Source organism: Corvus kubaryi, unplaced genomic scaffold (assembly GCF_017639235.1).
Source record: "Corvus kubaryi isolate FWS band 111438036 unplaced genomic scaffold, C.kubaryi_AGA036_p1.0 74, whole genome shotgun sequence".
Classification (NCBI taxonomy): domain Eukaryota; kingdom Metazoa; phylum Chordata; class Aves; order Passeriformes; family Corvidae; genus Corvus; species Corvus kubaryi.
In genome coordinates this window covers 6,612,154-6,635,950 of record NW_024582061.1, presented here as the reverse complement: position 1 = coordinate 6,635,950, position 23,797 = coordinate 6,612,154, and the positions used below count along the sequence as shown (strand labels likewise).

Genomic DNA, 23,797 nt, shown 5'->3' with positions numbered 1-23,797 from the left:
GCAAGGGACCAAGTGCACTGAAGGACCCTTGACAGGAAAGGTTGTTTTTTCCCCAGACAACCCTGTCAGCTATGGCTGTCAACAATAAAAAGAAAGAAACGAATAAATTGGAGGCCGTGTGTAAGTCACAGGACCAGAATATAAATACACATGACATGGAAAGGAGTAAATAATACTGACACATTCTTTAGAAATGTTCTCGGGCAATACTTCCTATTCATGTCCCACTGAAGTGATGTGAAATAAAACTTCATGGGGAAGAGTGTTACTAATCACCCAGGTTCTTGAGGGACACGGCTCTGTGTGTGTTGGGAGGCACTTTTCCTTTGCAGGGCTGCTGTCCTGGGCCTTACACCAGCAATGTGAAAAAAGTTTGATAGCTTCTGCAGTGGGTCATAAAAGGAACGTGTTTATCCACTGCTGCCTAAAAGGACAGCTTGTGCATCTTTCACTGCAGGTCAAGCTCCCTGTGGAGCTGGAAATCTGGATGTGAGCAGCACTTCCAGGGCATGCAGGTGGGCATGGGACTGTGATGGAGCCCCACACTCCTGCAGCATCTCCATGGCATAGCCCCACCTTGGCAAAGGCAGCTTACACATGGCTCTGGCCAAAGAGGGCAAATCCCACTGCTCCAGGAAAGCAGAAAGCCTCAAATTAATGACAACTCTTCCAAACTCCAGAAGTAAAATGGAAGGGGTTAAAAAAATATAGAATCTTGCTGTAGTCACTGAGAATTGAATAGCTGACATTTCTAACCAAGATGCTCCTAGCAGGGAGGCCAAGACTTGCTCCTGGCCCTGTGTGTAGAGAGGACCTCTGACAGGACAGTGGCTGATCTCATCCAAAGTCCCCACTAAGGCTCATCCCACCTAAAACGGCTTTTAAAGGTGTGGTTTGAAGGCTCATTTAAAAGCATGTGCATGCCATCAACTCACCTGTTCTTCCAAGGCAGCTCAGACATGCACGGATTATTCCAAACACAGCTCCAGCTGCCAACAGCCTCTCACATGCCCAGATCCAGCCCCACAGGGAGCCCTCACCTGGTGCCTGGGTACCCAACTCCTCCCTCCAGGGGATGATCTGCCAAAAAGCAGCAGTCTGCTGCTCCTGAGTCCTCTTGTGAGGTTTGCTTGCTGGTCCTCCAAGAAGTGGGAGAGGAGGGCACTTGACTGGAGTGCACAGGCACAGTGTGGGGACACACTGTTTTCTAAACACAAAAAAGCAGATCACATTTATTGGGCTAGGTCCTCAGAGCAGGATCTCCCCTTCTCACCTGGCTGAAAAATGCCTACCTTGTGAGTACCTGCTCCAGCAGATAGAGACATAATTAATAATAAAGATGGCTAAATTAATAATCAAGTGTGCAAATTCTTTTCCATTACTGTTAACCTTCAGCAATTACTGCCACAGGACTAAAACACAGTTTCAGACTGCAGGGAAGATGGATATCTTCCTTAGTAAGGTGCCCACTCCAGAAGAGGGTGAAAGCCTCTGCTATAAACTCTGCTGCTTCTTACCCGGTGGCAGCCATGGTTTAATGATTTACAACTTGCACGGGTGACACAAAAACCCTGTCAGCACGCAGAGCTACATAGGATGGTACTCTCTGGCCTTGCAAGCCCACCTTCAGAAGCCTTTTCCTCTTTCTGGATAGTTGTATGGGCAAAAACTCAACACACATCCTGGGGTCTGTTGCTGTGCTGTGTCTTTGATGACTTTGCTTCCACACTGCTTCTTGAGTTATGGTCCTGCTAAGACAGAAAGGTGTCTTGGCTTGGGGGAAAGAAAAAAAAAGGTATTTTTGTGTTTTGTAGGGTTTTTTTAACCTTGATGCATTTTACATCTCTTCCCTTGCAGGTCTGCGTGGTGTCCTTAGTGGGATTTGTTATGCTTTGTATTTCGTACCAACCCGATGAGAAGACATGTGTGCAGTTCACAGTGAAGGTACCTCAACATTTTTTAAACTATTTTTTTTTTTTTTTTGCTTCTCATGTCATTAAATATAATCAGAGAAGTTGATACAGGGGGTGTTTTTAAGACCACAGGAAAAGAAGTGAAAATACACCTGAAATGCAGGAATGGTCTTCTGTTACTTCTCAGCCAGCCAAGGAAGAAACTGTATCCTATAAAGGGGAAACTCTAATAATGTTTCAAATCAGAACAAGATACCATTTTATTCACCATGTTTTAGGAATATAGACAAAGCTGGAATAATCTGGGAAGTGTTCAGAGAGTTTAAGTAGATTAAGTGGAGATAGTAAGTAAGGTAAGAAGTAGGGTGGCATAAAATGAGTCCACTTAAACCAAGTTTTAATATTTAGTGGGAAAGTACTAGGAAGGCATGGGGATATGCATTCTCCCACAAAGCAAATTCCCATCTGAGCATTTTAGGAACTGCACCATACCCCACCTCTCTCTCTAAAACTGCTTTGCTGACTCTGGTGAGAAACTAGAAGAGCAAGGCTGAGAACACTTGGTTTAAACACCATTTTTCCTGGGCTATTTTTCCTTATTATTGTAATTTTCAGGGCCCTTAATATTTTGCAGCCACATAATAACCGAGAAAAATACCGACGCAAGCAGCACAAAATAACCGTGATTATTAACTGAAAAAGGCAGAAGGAAACAAAATGCAAGGAGCAGCCTTTCAAAACCTGGCATCCATCCTCCCTTAGAAATTAGACCCCGGTGTGTCTTTCTCGAGCTTCTCCCGTAGTTAAAGAAAGAAAGGGAGAAGAACAATTGTGCCTGCCCTGTGACTGCCTCTACATTGTCCCCCCGTCACCTTTACGCCCCCAAGGAAGGTTACTGGGCTGGGCGGGGGCTGCCACGCCAGGCTTTTTACTGCCTGCCCCGCAGCATTAAATTGAATTTGGCATCCCGGCAGGAAGGGAGTCATCCCTCGTGTTGGGAACGGCATGTCGGGCTGGGCAGCTCAGATGTCTCTGCCACCCTCGGCGACACCACCCACCCTGACAGTACGGAATGTGAGCCATCGTTCCCTGTAAGAAAATAGACCTTTTGGAATTGCTCCCGAGGTGATGTCAAATGGGCCATTCCTTGTCACCTGGCAGAATTAGAGCTAAAATCTCCCTGGTTCAGTCAATAGCCCATGGACTGTTGCTTACTCAAGGCACCCTCCTCCCCAAACTCCCCCTTCCCAGCATTTCCTATTGCAGCATGCCACAGAACTCCATCATTCCCAGGCTGTTCACCTCCCCTGTCCCTTGTCCCTTCTGGGAGCTGTTATCCCACAGTTTGGGATAACAGGACAAATGGCATCTGGCTGCAGGGCTTGTACCTCTTTTAACAACATAGGAGCTAAAACTCTCCTCCAGGGCTTTGATCACATAGGACTCATCTACATCTCCAGTATCACTTCTTAAATCTTCGAATTTCAGTTAAAGGCTGTCTCTGAACTAAAAACGAGCATTAGCTACGACAAGGCTGAGGATGCAAGATTACAGTCCTGAGACAGATTGTTCAGTGGGTTGTTCTTTTCTCCTTGAGGGCCCGATGCTTCATCAAACACTGCAGTTGGGTTCAGCCCAATCTGCTCCGACTGTCCTTGCGGGGTCTGGATCCCTGGCCCAGGTCCAGCCCTCACCCTGGTGGCTGGTTCCCACCAGCCACGCATCATCCTACAGCAAAATCTTGGCTGAGCTTCCCTGCATTAAGCACTCCAAGTTCCCTTGCACAACCCAAGGATCACTGTGACCGGAGGACTACACACACACACACAGAGGCCTGGGGGATTTGGGTCAACCCCCAAGGTGACCCTCTGACCACTGCGGGTGACTCCCTTGGCATGGAAGACAGGAGGAGACCTGTGCAGTCCTCTCTGCCTTCATCCCTCTCAGCAGCTGCTTCTTTCATTTCGCAGTTGCATGAGCCTTGGATCCTGTTAAAGAAGGAGGTGTGAGAACTGCTTTCGGCAGAAGTCCCTTCCCGAGACTGCTGTGGGTACCCACAGCACGCCATGTGTCCCTGAGAAAGGGAGACCACCCAGAGGGAGGGCGGCTGTGCCCTTCAGGGGGAACAGCAACAGCGAGTGCCACACAGGAAAACCTTGAGCCATCCTGTGGACTCCCTGGGCTGTGTGCTGCCATTTGACAGATCACTCACTGTGGTCCTCCCCAGGGCACCCCCAGGGTAGCGACACCCTCTGCTCCCACACGCCCAGCCCACGCTGTGACACACCATGGTTCCTCTTCCCTGCAGGGGCTCGTGCCTGAGCCACCACTGCCCTCAGAAAGGGTCTCCTGACCCACCTCTGCAAACCCCTCTGCTTTCACCTCTGATAACTATGAGGAGCCTTTTCCATGAGGAACTTAATCCATCTTCCTGTTATTTATTTTAATTTAGTCGCAGAGGAAAAGTATTGCCAGTAAATATTGCTAAAATGTCTCTTCCTCATATGAGGAACACAAAGGAGGATGAGCTGCCATGCTCTGACCTCACTGCACACTGTCTCTCCCCACTTCCCTTTTCTCCTTCCATTTAAGCAGCAATTGCAGTGCCTATCTCTCTGAAGCTGTTAAAAAACAGTTTTCCAGCAGCAAGTCCTGGTTCCTGGGCAGAGCCCACCACGCAGTTGTATTTGTGATGCTGAAGTTGCCTCCAGGTCTGGCATGTGATTAATCTGCTGATGGGATCTCAGCACTCACTGTCTCGTGCTCCCTCAGAGGCAGTGCTTGCATTTGCCTCACCTTTGACATTTGGAAACGTGTTCATTTCCAGCAGCTCGCAGAGAGATTCCTCTGCAAACATCTTGTGGGAATAATAAGCTTTTAGAAAATTGCCCTGTGTACCCCATGCATCTGCCTTCGCCTCCAAGGATTACCATAAGAGCTGCCTGTGTATTCAGATTCTGAGATTTCCTTCCCTGTAGGAACACAATAGACAAATTCTCCCTAACTGTACCTGGAGCATGGATTAGGCCATGGATTTCATGCTGTTGTGGCCTGACTTTGGATAGAAGTTGGCAGCTAAATAGAATATCTGCCAAGGGAGAATCAGGCACATGGTGTAGTCTTGGCTTAGTATCTCATCTGTTAGGGAGGCCTGATTCTGTCTTCTGCTGGGCTGAATCCAGGGACTTCCACCAGGACTTCTACATCACAGAACAGCCAACATTTGTCCATTTTCTTTTTCCCCATCAAACACATTTGCACCATCTTTTAAAACAATGCCATTGGCTTATGAATTACCACATCTTGGTTTGGAGGGGGTCCATCAGTCAGCAGCACTCCATCTTCTGTGTGCTTTATATGAGGACGTGGCCCCATTTTCCGGTTTCACCTTTCCCATGGACCCTTCCCTTGAAAGCTGCAGGGACAAAGTAATTGCATTTAATAAGAGCCACCCTCATTTTGAAGCATTTGGTTTAAGGCTGCAGGAGAAGTCATTAAATTTAATAGTAGCCAAGTCTCTAAGATCTTTTGGTAAGAATTTGGTGACATGAGGGGGGAAATGTATATAGTGCTTCAAGACCTGCAATAATCCCAAATATCTTTTTTTTTCAAGCTGGCAACCAAACAGAAGATTGATTCACACTGTAGATATAAGACAAATACACCAGGAGTGTGAATTTTATCAGGACATACATACTTGGAGTTTCAAGGTCATAAAAAATGCTTTTATATTGATATTTTGCTTGCAGTATTGAGGTTAAGAGAGAGAGAGAGAGAAGCTGCTGTTTAAAATAACAGATTCCCAACCATGCCACGTGTCTGACAGATAAGATGCCAAGGAAAATAAATGTTTTTATGGTGCTGAACAGAACCAAAAAAATGCAATTTTGCCTAAACACAGAACATGATTTTAATATACATTCACACATATTTTGTATGCAGCGCAGCACCTGCCAGTTCCACCTATCAAAAGCAAAGGGAAGTGCATATGTGCTGGTATCCAAAGCTCTCAGGTGCATCCCAGAGTGTCAAAGGCTCTGACTTGCTGCCAGTTTCCATGTGTTTGTGGAGGTGGACTCTGCAGAGCTACCCTTGATAAAAGCCATGCTATTTTTAAGCTGCCACTGTTGTGAGGAGCAGTGGAGGTGATGAGCAGACCCTCGTCCTTCTCACACTGTAGCACTGGGAAAAGAAAGGTGCTTGCTGCTCTTTCACACCTGTGAAAGACTTCCCCATGTTTATGGGACAGGTTTTGGGAGCAGACTGAGCACAGCACACACTTTTTGGTGGAGATCTGCATTCCCATTCCACAGTGGGGCCTGGGAAGCAAACAGCCTGGCTGCACCCACAAAGCCACAAGCGGGAGATCAGCCACCCCACTGCCTGATTTGCAAGTATAAATCAGATTTGTTTGGGCATGCAAACCGAGAGCCGGGAATAACACATGAGCAAAGTCTCAAAAACACCTACAGCTCAGCACAGCCTGGGGTGAGATGGCAGCCCGAGGCTCAGACTACTCAGCTCTGCTTCGAGGCACTCATTTGTCTCAGCTGATGACCGTGAGTCCTGCCAATGCAGGTACAACTGGAGAGGAAAATGCTCCCTCCCTCTCTATAAAGCTTCTTGATGTATAGACACACCAATTTCTTGGTGCTCTCACCAGGCCTCAAAATTGCAAGGCAGTACTCATATAAAACCATGAAAGGCAAGTTCTTGAGATGACTTGCTGAACTTGCCATCATAAGGAGCCTTGCAGCTGTTGAAGCACCCCATCTCCAGGTAGTACGTTGAGGGTAAGCAATCCGTGCAAAGTACACATGCATGCATTCCCTGCGTGTTCCTCAGTCTCTATGCAGCTGGAAAAAGGAGGTTTAGGTTTTGGCTTTTTTTCCTTTCTTTCAGCTGCTGTATTTTCTCCTGAGTGCCCTGGCTCTGGTTGCCTGTGTTTTGGCAGTGGCTTTTGCTGCACACCATTACTTGCAGCTGACAAAGTTCACCTGTGGCACCATCCTGGAGTCCTGCCAGTGCAAACTGGACACTGAAGACCCCCTCAGCCGGACCTTTGTGTACCAGGACGCGGCTGACTGTGGCAGCCTGACCAGCATGCTCAGCCTGTACCTCCTTCTGCAGATGGCTCTCAACCTGGTGGCAGCCCTGGTGTGCCTCCTGACGTGCTTCGTGGTGTGGAAGCACCGATACCAGGTCTTCTACGTGGGCGTTCGCTTCCAGCCTCTCACGGCCGCCGAAGGCCACACGCAGCAAGTGTAGGGTCTGGGCTGGCAGGGGGTTGTGGCCAGGGATGGACACAGGCACCATGGAGGGATGGGCGCTTGGAAGGTTTTTGACGAGGAAAAACGCTCACACGGCTTTAATGAATCTGGTTTTCAATCATTTTAAGAGCATTTCGTACGGCTGCTCTTGAGAAAAGGCCTCTTGTGAGATTAGCTAGAGGTCACAGAGTCCTAAAGATGCAGCTGTACAGATGCTCCCCAAAGAGGATCTTTAATAGCCACAGATAAAATCACTGGGAACTCATCTGCAGAGCTACAGGCATTACAAAATAGGGTCCATTTCCCTCTTGCCTTCAGAGAAGCTATGCCAATTTCTACCAGATAAGGATCTGGTCCCAACTGCTTAATTATATCTACAGGAACATGCTTCGGGAATATATCGTATCTTGGAGCTCTGGGTGTAGTCCACACTAACCTGATGGGAATTTAACATTCAGGAAAGTAATGAGGGAGGTCAAGACCTCTCCCAATACAGATGGAGACCAACACCAAAGTGAATATATTGATGGCTGCCATATAAAATATACATATAACTTTTCAGAGTGATTAATGATATAGGCTACCTAACCCAATTACTAATAAACAGGTATGAGTGAGTTCACTGGAGGTACTTTGGTGGGCCCTGCTTGAGACTCCAGGCAGATTTCTGAAGTTTGGGAGAAAAGATCAGTTTAAGGAACCTTGAGTTGCACTCCCAAAGTGGAGGGACCCTAAATCACTAGTCATGTTGAAAACTATGTCCATACTGCTCTAATTGCAGGCTGACAAACCCAGATTTTAGCCAGTTCCACCAATTATACTCCAAGCACAAAAGGCCAAATGCATTTTTGGTGTAACTCCTCTGAAGACAATCAGCCTTACACACCAGCAGTGGAGTTGGGCCAACAGCCCTGAAAGATATATCCCTGCAACAATGAATGTTTTTAAAATGGGGTGGAGGGAGGGAAGCAAGAAGAGACTGCCAGTCTCCCAAAGACACCTTTGATAATGATGAGGGCAACAGAATAATGATTTCTTAATGAGCATGGAAAAAAGTATATTCAAGCAGTGCTTTTTCACCCTGAAAGGGAAGCTCTAGAAGTGCTTTACATCTTAGTAGCCTTATACCAAGACAACTATGTTGATTTGTCCCTTGAACTGCCATTTCCACTTGCACAGCATGGACATCTAAATTTAGGAGCAATTCCTAACTGGCAGCATTGTGCACTGCCTCCTGATCTGTATCTGTGCAAAAGCAAGGCAGCTGGTGCTCACACCCTGCCATGACGAGGGATTTCCCGATCCCAGCCAGAACAGGGATGTCTCTGAGGTGGGGTGGAGCAATCACATGCCAGAAAAATTGTGCCATAATCATTAGCTAGGAGGAAGCAAATGAAATTTATATAATGCTTCAAAGAAAAAAGGAAAAAACAACTTTCTGCAGCAAAAAGAGCCACCAGGAAGTCAAAAACTCAGTCCAGCAAAAACCTAGTTGTCTAAGGAGCTCTAATCCTACCAAAAAACTGCCTTCCATGTGGTGATCACACATCATCCAGGGGTTAGACCATCAAGCCTCCAGGGTCAGAAGATCACAGTGTAGCAACGTCTCCTGTGGCCCACCTAGAACACTGCTGGATGTATGGGCTGTAGTTTTAGTCATGGAAAGTGCCTCTGGAGTAGACATAGCATCACCAAGGTGCTCTCTGCCAAGCCACAAAGCGAGGAGCTGCAGAAGATGAGGGGTTTTGAGATCTGCTTCCGAATGGCCTTTTTTATTGCACCTAAAAGTAACAACCGCTCATAAGCCTGGCTGCAGGGCACATTTGCAATGGTGCCCGTGTCACCACCCATCCAAAGACCTCAGCTGGCCTCCCAGGCACTGCTGTGGCAAGCTGAGACAGGAGAGGAGCGGGAGGGCCTGCTGGTGCTGTCAGACTCATCCTTGGGGCCATCCATGTGGGATCTGGCAGGAACCGACCCATCTCCCACAGCTCTGGTGGAACACTCTGCCAGCAGCACTCACAGACCTGTGCCAGGGCCATCCTGCCTGGAGATGGGCACACAGGGGTGCCTGTCCCCTGTGGTGTACACAGGTTTGTCCCCCATCCCACACACGCCTCCAGCCGTGCTCTCTGTGAAAGCTCAGGGCAGAGGATGTACCTTCCTCCTACCTGCACGGCCCTCAGTGCACCTGGCCCTCCCTCCAGCCAAAACTGTGGGATCCTCTCTCCACACAGAAGATAACAAGAAGCAGGAAAGGGATCAAAGGGAGCCTGAATGACAGCTGAGCTTTGGGGTCTCCTCCCACCCTCACCACTGCACTGATAGCTGGCACAACAAGAGGAAGGCTCTGCTGGCAGAGCAGGGCATGTTCCCCCCCTGCCCATCCCAAATGTGCCTGTTGTTCAGAGGACAGCTTGGTGTGCAGCACTCCAACCCTGGCCCAGCGGCATTTCCACCAGAGCTGCCCTTTGTCTCCATAATCCTCTGACCTCTGCCTCACCCACATGTTTTCACTCCCTGTCTCCCATCAGCTCCCAAGTGCTGGGCTCCCAGAGGCTGTCGGATGGGGCTGGGCTGGCGGTGCCTGGCCTCTGCCTGCTCACCCCTGGGCTGAGATTTGCTGGGGCTGCTCTGGAGCACGGCAGATGCAGCGGGGATGATCACAGAGCTGCTGTAAATGCCTTCGGCGTGTCGGCAGGGAGGAGAAGGGAGGTCTGGATAACAGAGCCTGCTCCACTTAACAAGCTGTGCACCTCCATATCAGCTCACTCTCCACTTCCAGCCACGAATCCGGTTTGCTAATCAGCACAATGCAGCTTAACCCTTTGCTCTGGAAGAAAGCAATATTCATCATATATTCTGTTGGTGGTTTAAATGCTTAATGAATAAATATGGAGCATTTTGATCTAGCAAAGATGAACTTCTTTATTTCCTTTTCATATACCTCAAGAGCATAAAATCGAAACATGAGAGATGGAGAAACAGACACAGAAGGTTTAGGAACTGGTTTCCCCCTGGGTATGGTTTTACAATGTGTACTTTGCTTGGATTAAGAGTTTTGGAAAGTATTAATTAAAGGATTTTCACCTACCACAGCATATCCAGACACCTCCCAGCTTTTTCCCAGTGTCAGAGTCCACGTGGACTGCACCAGGAGAAAGACTGGGACTAAAAGGCTTGGAAAGGACAGAGGTGTTGAAGAAGAAAGTAATTTTTCTATAAGCCTGGGAAATTTATCTTCTGGGTGAATTCCACAGAAAAGGGTAGGATTAAACCGCTATAGACACACAGAATTTGCGAAGGGCTCGATGTAATTTACTCTCACAAACCCAGGTGTGATTCTCATTTGCACCCTGGCCACTTTACACTGTTTTCCCAGTGTAAAGGGGTTGTAAAGACTGCATCAATCATCTTTACACCTACTTTATGGCCATTTTACACAGCTAAAAGGGCCCTTTGTGTAAATGAGAACTCAAGCCCTAGAGAATTTAATAGAGAGGAGATCCTTTCTATAGACTGTGTTAGACCCTCTAATAGGGTCTATTACTGGGATATAACTCTCCGCTGGATTTTATAGCTTGGCTTAGAGATCATCAGTCTTGATTAAATTCAGTTCTGCAGAACTTTTCCAAAGGCCATAACCCCCTGGTGTCACGCCTGCTCCTCCACCCCGAGGAGGCACGCAGGGAGTGATGGTGTTGCATGGATAACTGCTTGGCTTTTTAAAAGGAGAAGCAGCAGCCACCACTATCCTCTGGCTCGGAGGCATTTTGATGTCGTGCTATGCAAATACCGAAGCAACAATAACAGCAGCGAAAAGGGAACCGAGATGCAGCGCCTCACGGGGAGCCAAAATGTCACATTCTCAGCCCCACCAGGGTTTGTGCCCCTCTCCTTCCCCTGCTGCCACTGGAAGGCCAGGGGCTGGTGGGCGAAGGGGAAGCACCGCCAGGCCCTGGCCCCACGCTGGGGCTGCCACCAGCCTTCATGTGACGGCCATCTGCGCCTCGCTGGCCCAGCCGCCTCTGCGTGGGCACCGCTTGGAGCTTTGCCTAAAAAACAACTCCGTGCAAGAACGCCGGGAGCTGCAATCAACTCGCAGGACTGATTTTTTTCTGATTTTTTTTCTTTTCTCTTTTCACGCTCCCAGCCAGTGCAATATTTGCTCTGGGGGCCTTTCGAAAGAGAAAGCACGCTGCTAGTGTGTGAGAGAAGCCGCAGCTCAGGTCCTCTATATTTAGAAAGCCAGGATGTCATACCTCGCCTTGAAATTTTCATAGTCCCCTGCACCCCACCCACCCACACACGTACACATGCTTGCGTCTGGAAAATGTTTTTCGGTCTTAGCAAAGGGTGTTGGCTTAGGGGGATTCGAGGGAGGTGCAGAGGAACAACAGCAGCTCAGTCCCGGGTGCGAAGCTCGAGGCCTCCTTAAGGCAGCGGGCACAGCAGGCACCGGGGACCCACTGCTCCCCACGGCTGCAGTGCAGGATCTCTGCTCCTTGTCAGTCTGTAACATAAATCCCAAGGCAGGGCCGAGCTGTTCTGAGGCGTAGGGAAGCCCTGTCCTGTGTCACGTCAGGCAGTGCTGTGCCCTCAGCCAGCAACACCGTCCCCAGTTCATTTCTGAGTGGCTGCAGCACCTGTAGCAAGGGCTCCAAGAAGGTGAATTTTGGGAGTAGCTCATCTCAGGTCTCTGCAGTTCCTCCTCCCCAGGGATTTTTGCTTTCTGCTAAATGGCTGCCTCCAGTAATCACTACTCAGTAGCATTTATCCTCTTCTAAATTGCCTCTGTAGCCAAATATCATAAACAGTGATTGCATCTCCAGAGGCTGGGGTACATTTTTCTTTTGGTTTTGGTACCTGGTCTCCATGCCTTTGTCCAAGCAAACAGTTGAAAGCCTCATCTAAACTTCAAACTTCTTGGGGGGGAGCTGTCAATTTCTTTTTGCTTTCTTTTTAAAGAAGTTATGGGCAATACCTATTTAATTTGTTACCTCAATACTCCACAAAGCCATCTTTACATTGGAGCTTCACCCAAGTGCACCGAGGTATCCCTGCCTGGCACAGACATCTGAGAGTCAGCCACCAAATATGAGCAGCAGCCCAGTCTGAGAGGAGAGAATAAGCTGCAGAGGGTGATTTGAGTACCTGCCTCTCTCTCCTTCAATTAGATGGATTATGACTGATGAGTGCTGGGCTGACCTCAAGTTACAGGAGATACAGAGAGTGATTCTGATTAAGGCAGCCCTCAGCTTTATGAGCCCTGATTGTCCTAGAAATGAAATATTTGAGCAAGACAGGGTTTTAACCCCATTTCACTCTCATAGCTGTGTAAGGAGAACTATTTTTAATTAGCCCAAAGCTGACTGAAGAGGGATTTCTCCTCACTTCAATGTGGAATTTCTTTTCCAATGAAGCTATGGTGAGAGGAAGCCTTTCCCTGATCTGTCCTCCGTGAGGCTGGCTGGGAGCATCACTGCTGGAGCCAGAGCTGCACACATGCAGAGGTGTGTGGAAACCACCCTCATGTCTTCTTTGGGACATTTTCTTCCAGTTCCACAGCTGCCAGAGCTGACACAGGGAGGGCAGAGGAAGCCAGTGTCCCAGATCCATAACGTGCCCGAGTCAACCAAGCCCTGCAGCCGTCCCCATTTATACTAACACTACTGGTCACCAGGGATTTGGTGGGATAGTTTAGGGAACAATCACACTGAAAAGGGAAGAAAATAGACACTTACACTTTCCCTTCCACCTTGTGAATCCAGGCAGGAGAGCAGCACACACATGAGGGGACCCAAGAGGAAATACAAAATCCTCCCACCCCGTTTTGCTGCCCAAACCTGCCAACGCACTGAGAAACAGTGAAAACGTGCAGAAAATAAATCCCCAGAAATCAGGCACTTCGGGTTTTCAAGATCCAAAGTGTTGTTAGGTTAGGAATGTGAAAATTAGTGTATTTTTGTGGCTTGTCCAATTCTTCCAGACTGTCTCAGGTGGGGATCCAGGCAGCCAGGATTCTTTGCTGTCACTAAAGGAAGGAAATTTTGTAACCTGACTGGGAGAGGGGAGGGATGGGGAAGGGCAGTTTATGGGCTGTACTCATATATCTGTATATATTCTGGTAAGGCTACAGTTTGCAGATTCAGCTTTTTTTTCTTGTGTACAGAAGGAAATTGTAGGATCTCAGCTGGCAAAATTCTGTGCTTCTGAATTAACAGGAGCTGCATCTCCACTTTACTTCTAATAAAACTTTTCTCAGTCACTCCACCCAGGTTTCAGTGCTTCTTTTGCTTCTCCATTTTCCAGTGAGACAGGACTTTCCTGGAACATCCTCCCCTAACCCCACAAAGGGCACCGGGTCTGTGGGCTCTGTGTGAGCTGGCCCTGCTTAGGCAGGGCAGGGGAGGGACAATTTGCAAACTGCTTCCTGAGACTTCTCCTGAGTTCTCCAGCCACTGATTATGCTGTTGCTTACAGCAAATTATAAAAAATTACAGAGATCCAGTGCCTGAAAATTCCACAGCATAATTGCCTGCTAGTAGGCAACAAGTGGATTTCATTAGCCCAAGTGGCAAGTGTGGCTACTGCACTTTGGGAACAGTAGGCCTTGGTCTTAATGCCACCAAATTACACCTGAATGGGAAAATTCAGGACCTGCAGACAACAACCAGGGACCCCTCTGTGCTCAGGTGTTGCACTGAGCAAGAGAGGCTTGCAGGGCTTGCAGGACCATGGGGTGTGAAGGCTCACCCTCATCCCTGAGGGAAGCTGACCCCCTTTGAAATGTTCACTCCAGCTGGGGCTCAGTGCCAGGCTTGCTCCACTCCTCATCCCCAGACAGCTTCGGGACTACAGATCCTCACCCCTGGAGGGAGACAGCAGGTAGAGTAGAAGAGGAATAAAGATTTGATTTGTCTTTGTCTGAGCATGATGCATCTTCCTGTAAGGCTTTTCCCACTAACAGGAACATGTTGATTGGGACTGATAGGGAATTTGATGGGGTTTTTCTTTCAGTGGCTGTATAAGGATCTGATTCAAGTCCACTGAAATGGATGAGAAACTAACTCACATTTCCCATTCCCAAGCCTCATTAGCCCTGCTGCAGCACACTAAGGGCAACACCAGCCATTAAAGAAAGCAGGTTGATTAAGGGACAACCTCAAAGACTAAAAATAATCAGGGAAACAAGAATCAATGCCATATGAAAGCAAACACGTGGTCAGTTGTTATCACAGAGCTTTTCACGTGATGGTCTGTGCACTGATCTCACCCGGAGCATGTTTGTTTTGGACAATCTTAAAGGGTCCGGCCCCGTGGGTTGGCAGCAACACGTACGGAGTGATCCGAGAGAGCAGGCCTGACCCAATGCCCGTGGAAGTCAAGGCATTGACTCCTCCAAGCACTCCCTGTAGGAATCACTCCAGGTTTGGAAAGATATGTTGTGGTTAAAGATGTTAGTCTGGTACTTAGGGAAAATGTACTGACACTGTCACTGTCAAATCCATCCAGAGGCAAGTGAGAAACAGAGGGGTTGTAGCTAAAAAGTGCAACACAAAATAAAAATAAAGTGGCTAAAGGAAAACTTGAGCAGTCAAGGGTAAATGCAGCAAGTTCAAACAAACTGCCTTGGCCCAGACACATTGCATGGAACACGCAGTGATTTGGAGGGGAAGAGAAGAAGGATGGCAGGAACTCAGCATCCCACTCTTTCACAAGCCTCAAAAACATCGCAGGCAATGTGAAAAGAAAAAAATACATGGCTTTAGTCCTGTCTGGAAACATGTGGCACAAACTGAGGCAGAGGAGATCAAACTTGGCTTCACCCTGTTTCCCCCGTCTTTTTTCACTCCCCTGCTCTTTGCTAGCATTATCTGGGCTGCTTGGTCCTCAGCAAACAACCGAGTAGCCAAAATATGGGCAGGATTCACGCCATAACCAAACCAGCCAATGAATGAAATAAGGCACTTGTTTCCTGGAGCAGAGGGAGGGGAAGCAGGGGGATTTAAGCATTTCTATGTGGTGTTGGAAACCCACCTTGAGTAGAAGCAGTCCCTCAGCTCGCACAAACCACTGGCACTCCTCTGACGTCAATTGGCAGCCGCTGGTTTGCACCATCCCAGGGCTGGCTGCAGCAGCACAAGCAAACAGCTCGCCCGGCCAGCGAGACACACGGAGAGTCAAGCTGGAGCCCTGCACTCCTTCCCTCCACCTCACTGCTTCCCATTGTCACCCACAGCTTTGTTTTCAGAGGCAAAGGGCGCAGACCAGCTATGGCAGGCATGTCTCGGGCAAGTGGCACATTGGCTGGCGATGGGTGGGTGGCACGGGGTTGTAGGGTGTTTGTGGATGCCAAAAACCTGAGGGTGTGCTAGGACAGGGTCTCTCTGCTGATGCCCTCGGCACTCAGGGCCACCCCTGAGCTGTGGCAATGCCCAGGCAGGCTGCCAGGGAGAGAGCAATGCTCATGCAGCTACGTGAGAGGCAGGACCTCTGTCCACAGGGAGGCTGCTGGCTCCATGAAAGGGATGGCTGATGTCCTTCAGAAGGATGAGAAAGTTACTGACCATGGGAAGTACCACAGGCACTTGTCTGCTCTCCCCTTTCACTCTTCCCACCAAACAGACTCCAGGCCTGAGGAGAGTGGGAGGAGGAGGAACTTGACTCCCCTCGGTGCTTCCTGCAGCACACGGCAGGAGGAAAAGGAGGCGGCAGCGGTGCAGCTCATTCCCTGCCCTCCCTACACCAGGTTCCATCCTGCAGCCACCCATCCCAGCCCTCCCCAACCCTGAATGCCTCCCACAGGGGACACAAGGGATAGAGCTGCAACACAAGAACTGTGTCCCGTCCCTGCTCATGGAGCTTGGCAGCCCTCAGTTTCAGGGGGAGGCTGCTGAGCCAGCAGTGGCAGGATGAGGCCGGCTGCAGCGTGGGGAGCCTCTGGGGACCACGCACGGCTGCGTTCCTGGGCTGCATTTCTCAGCAGTGGCAGAGCAACCCACACCCTTTTTTCTCACCTGGGAAGCCTCCAAAGGCCTTGACTTCCAGAGCAGGAGGTAACTCTACAGCCCCTAAAAGCCAGCTCAGCTGAAGCTGCCCTGAGATGAACCCACAATGAAGGCAGCCAGAATAGCTGATTGTGTCTGAAAGTGAAAGCCTCAGAGATCCCCAGCTCCCATATGTCCTTCCCTACCTATGCTGAGGGCTGATCAGGGGCTTGCCTTGTGTGGTGCAGCACAGAACCCCACCGAAGTGCATGCTCCAGCATTCCCATGATCAGCACTTGTTCCTGGAAAAAGGGATGCTGTGTGGAGCCACAGGCTGGAGCTCAAAGGCACAGTGGAGTAAGGAGGCTGGACATGAGCCATTCCCAAGCCAGAACCAGTTTGCCCACAGCACCTTTGCTGCTTCCTTAGACAAGAAGCAGGCTGAGAGGGTGTGTTGTTATGTCCCTTTGCAACACAGCTCCATCTTGGAGACCCCTTTGTGGAGTTCCTGGACCTACATTATAAATGCTCCAATGCAGTTGAAGCGAGTCATAAACCCACCCTGGGACCTTTTTTTTTGAACCTGTTCATTTCATGGGATGGTAGGAAGATGTGGGTCCCTTTTCCAAAACCTACTGTAACAAGTTTTGGTTGAAATGCTCACTACAAGGCAGAGAGTCCAGCTGATCTCCTGCAGTGATGTAGGGAGACCCAGTTTTGAGGCATGACAAATTTAGTGATCAACTGAGGGATGCGGGCATCATGGGGAGAAAAGAGACCTGCAGGACAGGGACACAGTGGGAGCACCAGCTGCCTGCAGAGCCCTGGGGGCTGGCTGGGACAAGCACAGCAGTGGGCAGGTGTTTCCATGAGCAAAACCTCTTGAGAGCAGCTACTTGCTAAAATAGATGCCACGCAATCAGCTGAAAAAGAAAGTCCCAGTGCCCAGCTGCCTGCTGCCTGCACAGCACAGAGGCGAGTGGCTATTTTTATCGGGGACAGCCAAAGGCCGTGGAAGGTGATGGGGGCAGCTGGCAGAGGTTTTCCCTCTGCAACATGCCAGGGCTTCATCCCAGCAGTTCCCTGTGCACCTGGGCATCCTGGCTGGCTGGAGGAGCTCTGCTTGCCTTCCCAGCAGCTGTCATCCTCCTGCAAGCCCCTGTCACCATCAGCTGCACCTTGTCCTTCCGGGGATGCCCTCACTGGCAGTGTCCCAAAGGGGAGTTAAGAACCAAACCACCCACACTGTGCTGGGTGCTGAGAGCAGTGAATCAGCCCCTCCTGCCTTAAATCATGGGATCAGCCTCCGGGTGACCAGAGTGTGTGGTACTTGGGAGCGGCCATTCCTCATCCCTGGGGCACCACAGGGCTGTGGGCACCCCCCTCCAGCACAAGGGCACGAGTGCTTGTGCAAAACAGCACCCTGGGGGCCAAGGGGTCCAAGCAACTTTCCCCCAGGACATTGTGCAAGCAGTGGGAATGTGTGGCTTCTGGGCACCCTGGCTCTGGTAGCAGCACAGAGCATCCCACAGGCTCCTCTGGAGCAAGCTGTGGCAGCACAACTCCAAGCCTTACACCCCAGCATATGGAATCCAGCTCTCCTCCAAATGTCACTCCCTGCCTCTACAGGCACCACCCAAACCCACCTTCTGTTCCAGTGAATGCCTGAGCATAGTCGTGTCATCTGCCAGGAGCAGGATGGCCCCAATCTTCCAGCCTTTCTGCTTGAAATTGGTGGGGTTTTTCCCTATTTAGTGGGCCATGCATGCTGTGATAATTGTAGAAAACTAGATCAAGTAAAAAAGAAAAAAATCTACAAGAAAAGGGGGGAAAAAGTCGAAATGTTGTTCTTCACCCTCTTCTTCTCCAAGACAGCCTACAGCCTCCATCCAAAATGCCCTTCTTGTACCCTCACAAGCAGCACCGTGGTCAGGGAAGGCTGGCACTCAGCCATGCCACTGGATGCTGATGGGAGTACCATCTTCTCTGGGATTGAGCCTGAAGTTCATCCTCTGGGATTAGGAGATTCACTGCTGATAGCTACTCATTTCCATGGTGATTATTCCCTTCCACACACAGAGTAAATGGCCTGTGTAGCTCTGAGCACCACAGGAGGCAAAGCTCACATGGGAAAACCAGTCCCAAAACACTTGCAGAGAGGAGAGGAAAAAGAGGTAAAGATTTTGCCCATCATGGACCAAGCTCTCAGACTTGACAAATGCCCCTGCTGGGATCCAGACCCTGAGCAGGCTGTCACAGCTCAGGACCACCAGCTGTCCTTTGGAAGCTGGCAGCACAATTCCATGTGTGCTAACAGCAGAGCACAAATCTGGGAAACACAACCCCGGCTCTGCTACTGACCTCCAGCATGGTCCCAGAGAGCCATGGCATCTCTGTGCTCCTGCTCCCAGCCTTTTCCCTCCCCAGGCTGCAAACCTTTTGGCCAGGGAGCACGGTGTTCATGTTTGCAAACAAGCGCGTGAATCATGTGGGGCAAACCCGCTGGGCTTGGGGCAGCGTTTCTGATTCACGCCACTGTAAATTACTGCCTCTGCTTTCAAAAATGTTGTTATTTTGTTGGACAGGGTCCCAGTAACTCTGTAAAGAAGGGAGTGGGAGAAATTCCTCGTAGATTAATTTCTTATGATTTATTTGCTGCTGAGCATCATGCAACCACTTGTGCTCCCCACGAGGAACGCCAGAGGACACGAGTGACCTGCAGCTCGTTTGTTGCGACCATCTGTCACCAGGGCCACGCAATATGGAGCAAATGGAGGGTCCTGGCAGGCTGGCACCAGCAGGACAGGGCTGGGCAAAAGGCTTGTCCTGAGCATCCTGGGGAGAGGCCATGGGCCACCAGCACTACTCTGCCCTCCAGGTGAGCAGTGGAGGGCTGCTGCGTGGTGCTGAACATTAGCTGCTGCTCTTCAGCCTCCAAAGCAAGCTGGGCATCTTGGCTCCTTCTCTCCTTTGGACAACCACATGGAGCTGCTTGGAGAAGCTTCGGCAAAAGGATTTATCCAGGGGTTTGTGTGTGTTAATATTTGAGATGTCTGCAACTCATGTGCTATAAAAAACACAGTGGGTAGTGGCTCCAGGGCACTTGGTGCTGTACAAATGAGGAATAAGTTGGCTGCTTCTAGCTAAGAAGGAGCTCACAGGGTTGTTTTGCACCAGTGCAACAGGAAGGTGGAAGAAATAAAAGGGGATACAGGACAGCTCACCAGTAAAATGCACATTTTGACCCGAGGAATTCATCCATCCTTCTAGCAGCAGGTCCCATCACAGTTGCTTTGACTGATAAAGAAAACTTTGCAAACATAGTTTAGGGGCCAAATAAGAAGCTCATCCAGAAAAATACTCATGCTGGTTGAAGGATGAGGAGGGGAGAAGAACACCCTTGGGGAGACAGGTTGCTGAGAGCAGGGCTGGTGGGGGTGGCACAAGCAGGAGTCCGAGGGGCAGCTAGGGATGCAGCAGTCGCCTTGGAGCATCACAGACGTCCATCAGACAGGATGGCTCAGGAAGAGAGGTCACAGCTCCACGGGGTGACCATCCTGCTGGGGCTGTCAGAGCTACCAGGAGGGATCTGATTGCTTCTCCTTCTGAGAAAGCATTTATTTGTGGGTAAAAATTAGGACCCAGTCTACATCAATCTGCCATCTCTCGTTGGTTAATTCACTGAAAGTGGTCTGAAAAAATATAGATAAAAGACTTTCCCTTGTTAGTCACCTTCCAGTGATGTATAAACGCTCTGACAGACAATTATCAGTGATATTGATTCTACCTAGGACAGAAAATGAACAGGTGAGTGTGAAATAGAAAGTTATTTATAAAGATGCAATTGAAACAAAATCCATCCTGCAGGCTTGAGAGTTTAAGGAGGAAAAAATGCCTTTACTGTATTTCTTTGCTCTCTCTGCTGAAGTTTGGATGCTTCCTCAGGAGCAGGAAGGCCACATCCCTGGAAACAACAGGCTGAAATAAATAGGCAGCATGGCAACAGCTGAAAATAGGCATGAAAAGCAGGCAGAGAGAGACCCTCAGCCCAAGGCAGGGCAGGCTGGTGCAGCATCCATCAGGCTGAGCCAGTGCTTGCTCAACCCTCCACAACAGGACATCAACAGTAAAAGCCTTTTAAAATGGAAACTAAATCTTAACTGTGGCAAATGCGGCTGGAGGTGCTTCTTGCAGTGCTGGGACATGGAAAAATGCCACCACCACTGCTGAGTCTCCCAGGACAGTGGTGGTGACTCCATTTGCCTCTCCTGAGTCAGAGACCTGGCCCCTCTTAGCACTGTTGCTTTTGGGTCTTCCAGCTTGGGAGCTGCAAACTCTCTCTGTCACAACACTGAAGCCCTTTTGCAGGCTTGCCCTGTGCCAGAATCCTGTGGGAGGCTGTGCTGTGGCCTCTGGCCCCCAGCACCGGGCTCACTTTCCCCAGCCACACATCCTCAAGCCAGGCCAAGACCTAATTCGCTGGCCACAGGCTGGAGGTGGCTCTCGCTGGGGTGGGAAGGTTTTTGCCAATTTGTTATTAAATCACAGCACTATTCATGCCAGCATTGGCTGTCTGGGACTAAATGAACAGAAACTACGTACCTGGGTTCTGCCAGACAGCTTGGGGCAGTGGTGCAGGGAGAGGTGGGCCTTTGAGCGGGGCTCTCTTCTTGTGGCTGACTTGAATCCTTGCCCTGCTCAGCCTCTGTTGCTGCCAGCTTCATGACTCCCACCCTGGAGGTACGGGAGGGAGAGAAGAGCTCTGGAGATGTGCTTTTGGATGTAGGAACCACTGCAGTGCTGAAGTCCTTTTGCTGCTTTATCCTTTGGTGTCACTGGTCCTCACCCCACCCAGAGCCACCACTCCTGGCAAAGCTGTGACAGCAGAGAACTACGTATCAAATGGACAACTGGTCCCAGTTTGGTTCCCAGGACATCCCAAGCCTCTGGGCTTTGAGGAGCTGAGTATCACAGGACCTGATGACAGTGAGGGTATCTATGTGGAGCCACATCCCCCAGCAGTGCTGGTGTACCTGTCCTTGTGGAGAAAGAGATCCTCGGGGGCTGCCAGCCTTCCAGGAGTGGTTAAAACAAAACAGGAAGGCTTATGAGCAGATGTGGTTCCTGCAGCACTTCTGCCAAGGCTCTGCTCCACAGGCATCAGCTGTGGGGAGAGGTTTAACCTGAGCTGCAGTGCCGCATGCCCGGCATCTGTACACAAACAGCCTCCAAAATCATGAGGGGGAGTGTGTAGCTCTTTTAGAGCCGACCGGATGGTTCCCTCGCTTGACATGTCCTCGTCTTGAAACAACATCACTTTGTTGAATTTTGTGGCTTTCTATGTGGAACAACATTAGCTCATCCAAGTCTGTGGTTTATTTGAAAATGAAATTCCGGTAAGCTTTTGTACCATCTGGCAGTGTCCAACCGAGCGGGGTTTAGCAAGAAACCACTGCACACGTGTGCACAAACACATACACACACCAGAAACACTGTAATCATCATAATCAGTAGTTGCAGGAAGTCTGGCATCGTCAGGGCAAGGGAAGAGGGAGAAAATCAGTGCCTGACTCTTCTCCCAGCCGTTTGCCTTCCATGGGGCTTGGCTCCTTCCAGCAGAGGGCATTTTTCAAGCCGTCCCTCCCGCGCTGCTTCTGCCCCTTCCTTCCTCTGACGTGAGCTTCCAAGTGGCTCCAGATGTAAATCAAACACAGCTGGGTGAGCTGCAAGCTGGCGCGCCGTGTCAAATTCACAGCTGCTGCAGGTCACTGCACTGCTCTCGGAGGAGAGGCTCTGATTTGCACCAGCCTGGCCAGACACATTGAGAAGGGCCTGAAGTGCACAAGAAGAGGTGTGGGGCTAGGTAATGGCTTCTTGGTTGCTCCATGCAATAGCTGAAGTGGTTCCTTGGGTGGGTTCCCTCCTAGCCCCTCTGGTCCAGGCAGAAAGCAGGACATATGGCAGATCCTTGGTATTTTGTACCATCCATGACACCCTTTCTCTTCTCCTCCCACATCTGTGCACACAGAGACCTGCAGCTGGCAAAGCTGAGAGAAGATGTGGCCAACACCCAGGTACACAGGAGACCACCAAGCATCCATCTGTCTTCTTCTCACCTGCAAGAGGGCTTGATTATTTCTTCTCCCTGGTGTCCAGGGATGGCGCGCACAGGAATGGTTTAAAGCTGTGCAGGGGACATTTAGACTAGACATTAGGAAGCATTTCTCTACCAAGAGGGTGGGGGAACACTGGAGCAGACTTCCTAAAGGGATGGTCAATGCCCCAGGTATGTTTGACAAGTATTTGGTCAATGCCCTTTAAAACATGCCTCAACCTTTGGTCAGCCCTGATGTGTTCAGGCTGTTGGACTGGATGATCATTGTAGGTCCCTTCCAAGTGAAATATTCTGCTCTGTTCTATTCTACTCTATTCAATTGATTTCCTTAATTGCTTTCAGGTTTCTCCCTTCTTTCACACTCAGCTGCTCATGGAAGTGTATTAAATGTGTGTGCGATGGAAAAGAAATGGTGGGAAACATGAGATGCTGGTTAGGACATGGAGGACAGTTGACTGGGAGAGCCAAACCCAAAGTCCACTGGAGCCAGTGGGCAAGTTTCCAGTCATCCAGGAAGCACAGGGTACCCACACACTGGGGGACAGAGGAAAATTGATGTAGTTGCTTTAAAACAACCTTAAATTCTAGCAGAGATCTGCTTTTGAGAACAAGCAGTGGGAACCTGAAACATGAGCTCTGATGATCAGCCTGCATCACTGAAAGACTTCTGATCCATGGAGGTCACACACTGCCTTGGTCTGAGGGGATCTTCCAGCAGCAGCTCTGTTTTGGCATCACAGTCTACGACTGCATGAACAGGACTTTTGATGGAAATCATTGTGGATATCTCCATTCAGAATCGGCAGTGCTGGATTTCAGTCTGCATCACACACATTTAAAACGTGTGCATGTACACCTGAGAGCATTTTTTCCCTGCACTGGACATGAGGAGAAACCTGTGACCCTGAGGTAGGTGGAGTGCAGTAGAGGAAGGCAAGGTGCCCTCAGCCCCAGCCTGACAGGAGCTGCTTTTGCCTGACTGCTCAGTCCCAGCTCCTTCCTCCATATGATATCACCAGCACCATCTCATCCTCTGCCCAGCCTAGAGCTGCTAATAAAAGCAGGAATTTGGATCACCTAAGAGCATCTCCCATGATCCTGACCGGAGAAATAAAATAAAATCAATTCTATCCACAAAGGCTTTCAACCCAGGCAGCATTTCCAAAACATGGCCCTGGTGAGGCGCTGCACTGGCCAGGCTGCGGATGGGAGGCTGACATGCTGTGATAATCCTGCTCTAATTCTTTTTTTACAGGGATTTTTTTTTTTTTAATATATATATAGTTTTGCCTCCGGCATATGCTGTACTAGTGTAGCAGCTCTTCAAGTACCATGTTTTCCAGCGAACGTGTGAGTGACAGCACCTAAAAACAGCAGCTGTTACATAAATAAGGCTGGCGCTTCCCTGCGAGCACCGCGGTGGCAGTGGGGACAGGGGCCAGCACAGCCTGAGGGATGACAGCACTGTCCTGGACAGAGGGGGACAAAGTGGGGGACATCCCCAGGGCA

The 23,797-nt window shown here is 49.7% G+C and overlaps 1 protein-coding gene and 1 long non-coding RNA gene across 3 annotated transcripts in view; one reads left to right on the top strand and one right to left on the bottom strand.

Moving 5' to 3' along the window:
- The window catches only part of SSPN (sarcospan), an 85,042-nt gene extending 74,947 nt beyond the window's left edge, over positions 1-10,095 (top strand). For both annotated transcript variants that reach the window (XM_042051279.1, XM_042051278.1), the window contains exons 2-3: positions 1,858-1,944; positions 6,816-10,095. In XM_042051279.1, the coding sequence (XP_041907213.1) occupies positions 1,888-1,944; positions 6,816-7,181 (423 nt within the window). In that variant the 5' untranslated portion in view covers positions 1,858-1,887 and the 3' untranslated portion in view covers positions 7,182-10,095. The remainder of the gene's footprint in view (positions 1-1,857; positions 1,945-6,815) is intronic.
- Positions 10,096-18,808: 8,713 nt separating this feature from the next.
- LOC121675617 lies at positions 18,809-23,123 on the bottom strand. The gene is made up of 2 exons (XR_006020138.1): positions 20,776-23,123; positions 18,809-19,865 (listed from the first exon to the last, which is right to left on the bottom strand). It is a non-coding gene; the product is annotated as an uncharacterized LOC121675617 (long non-coding RNA).
- Positions 23,124-23,797: the final 674 nt, after the last annotated feature.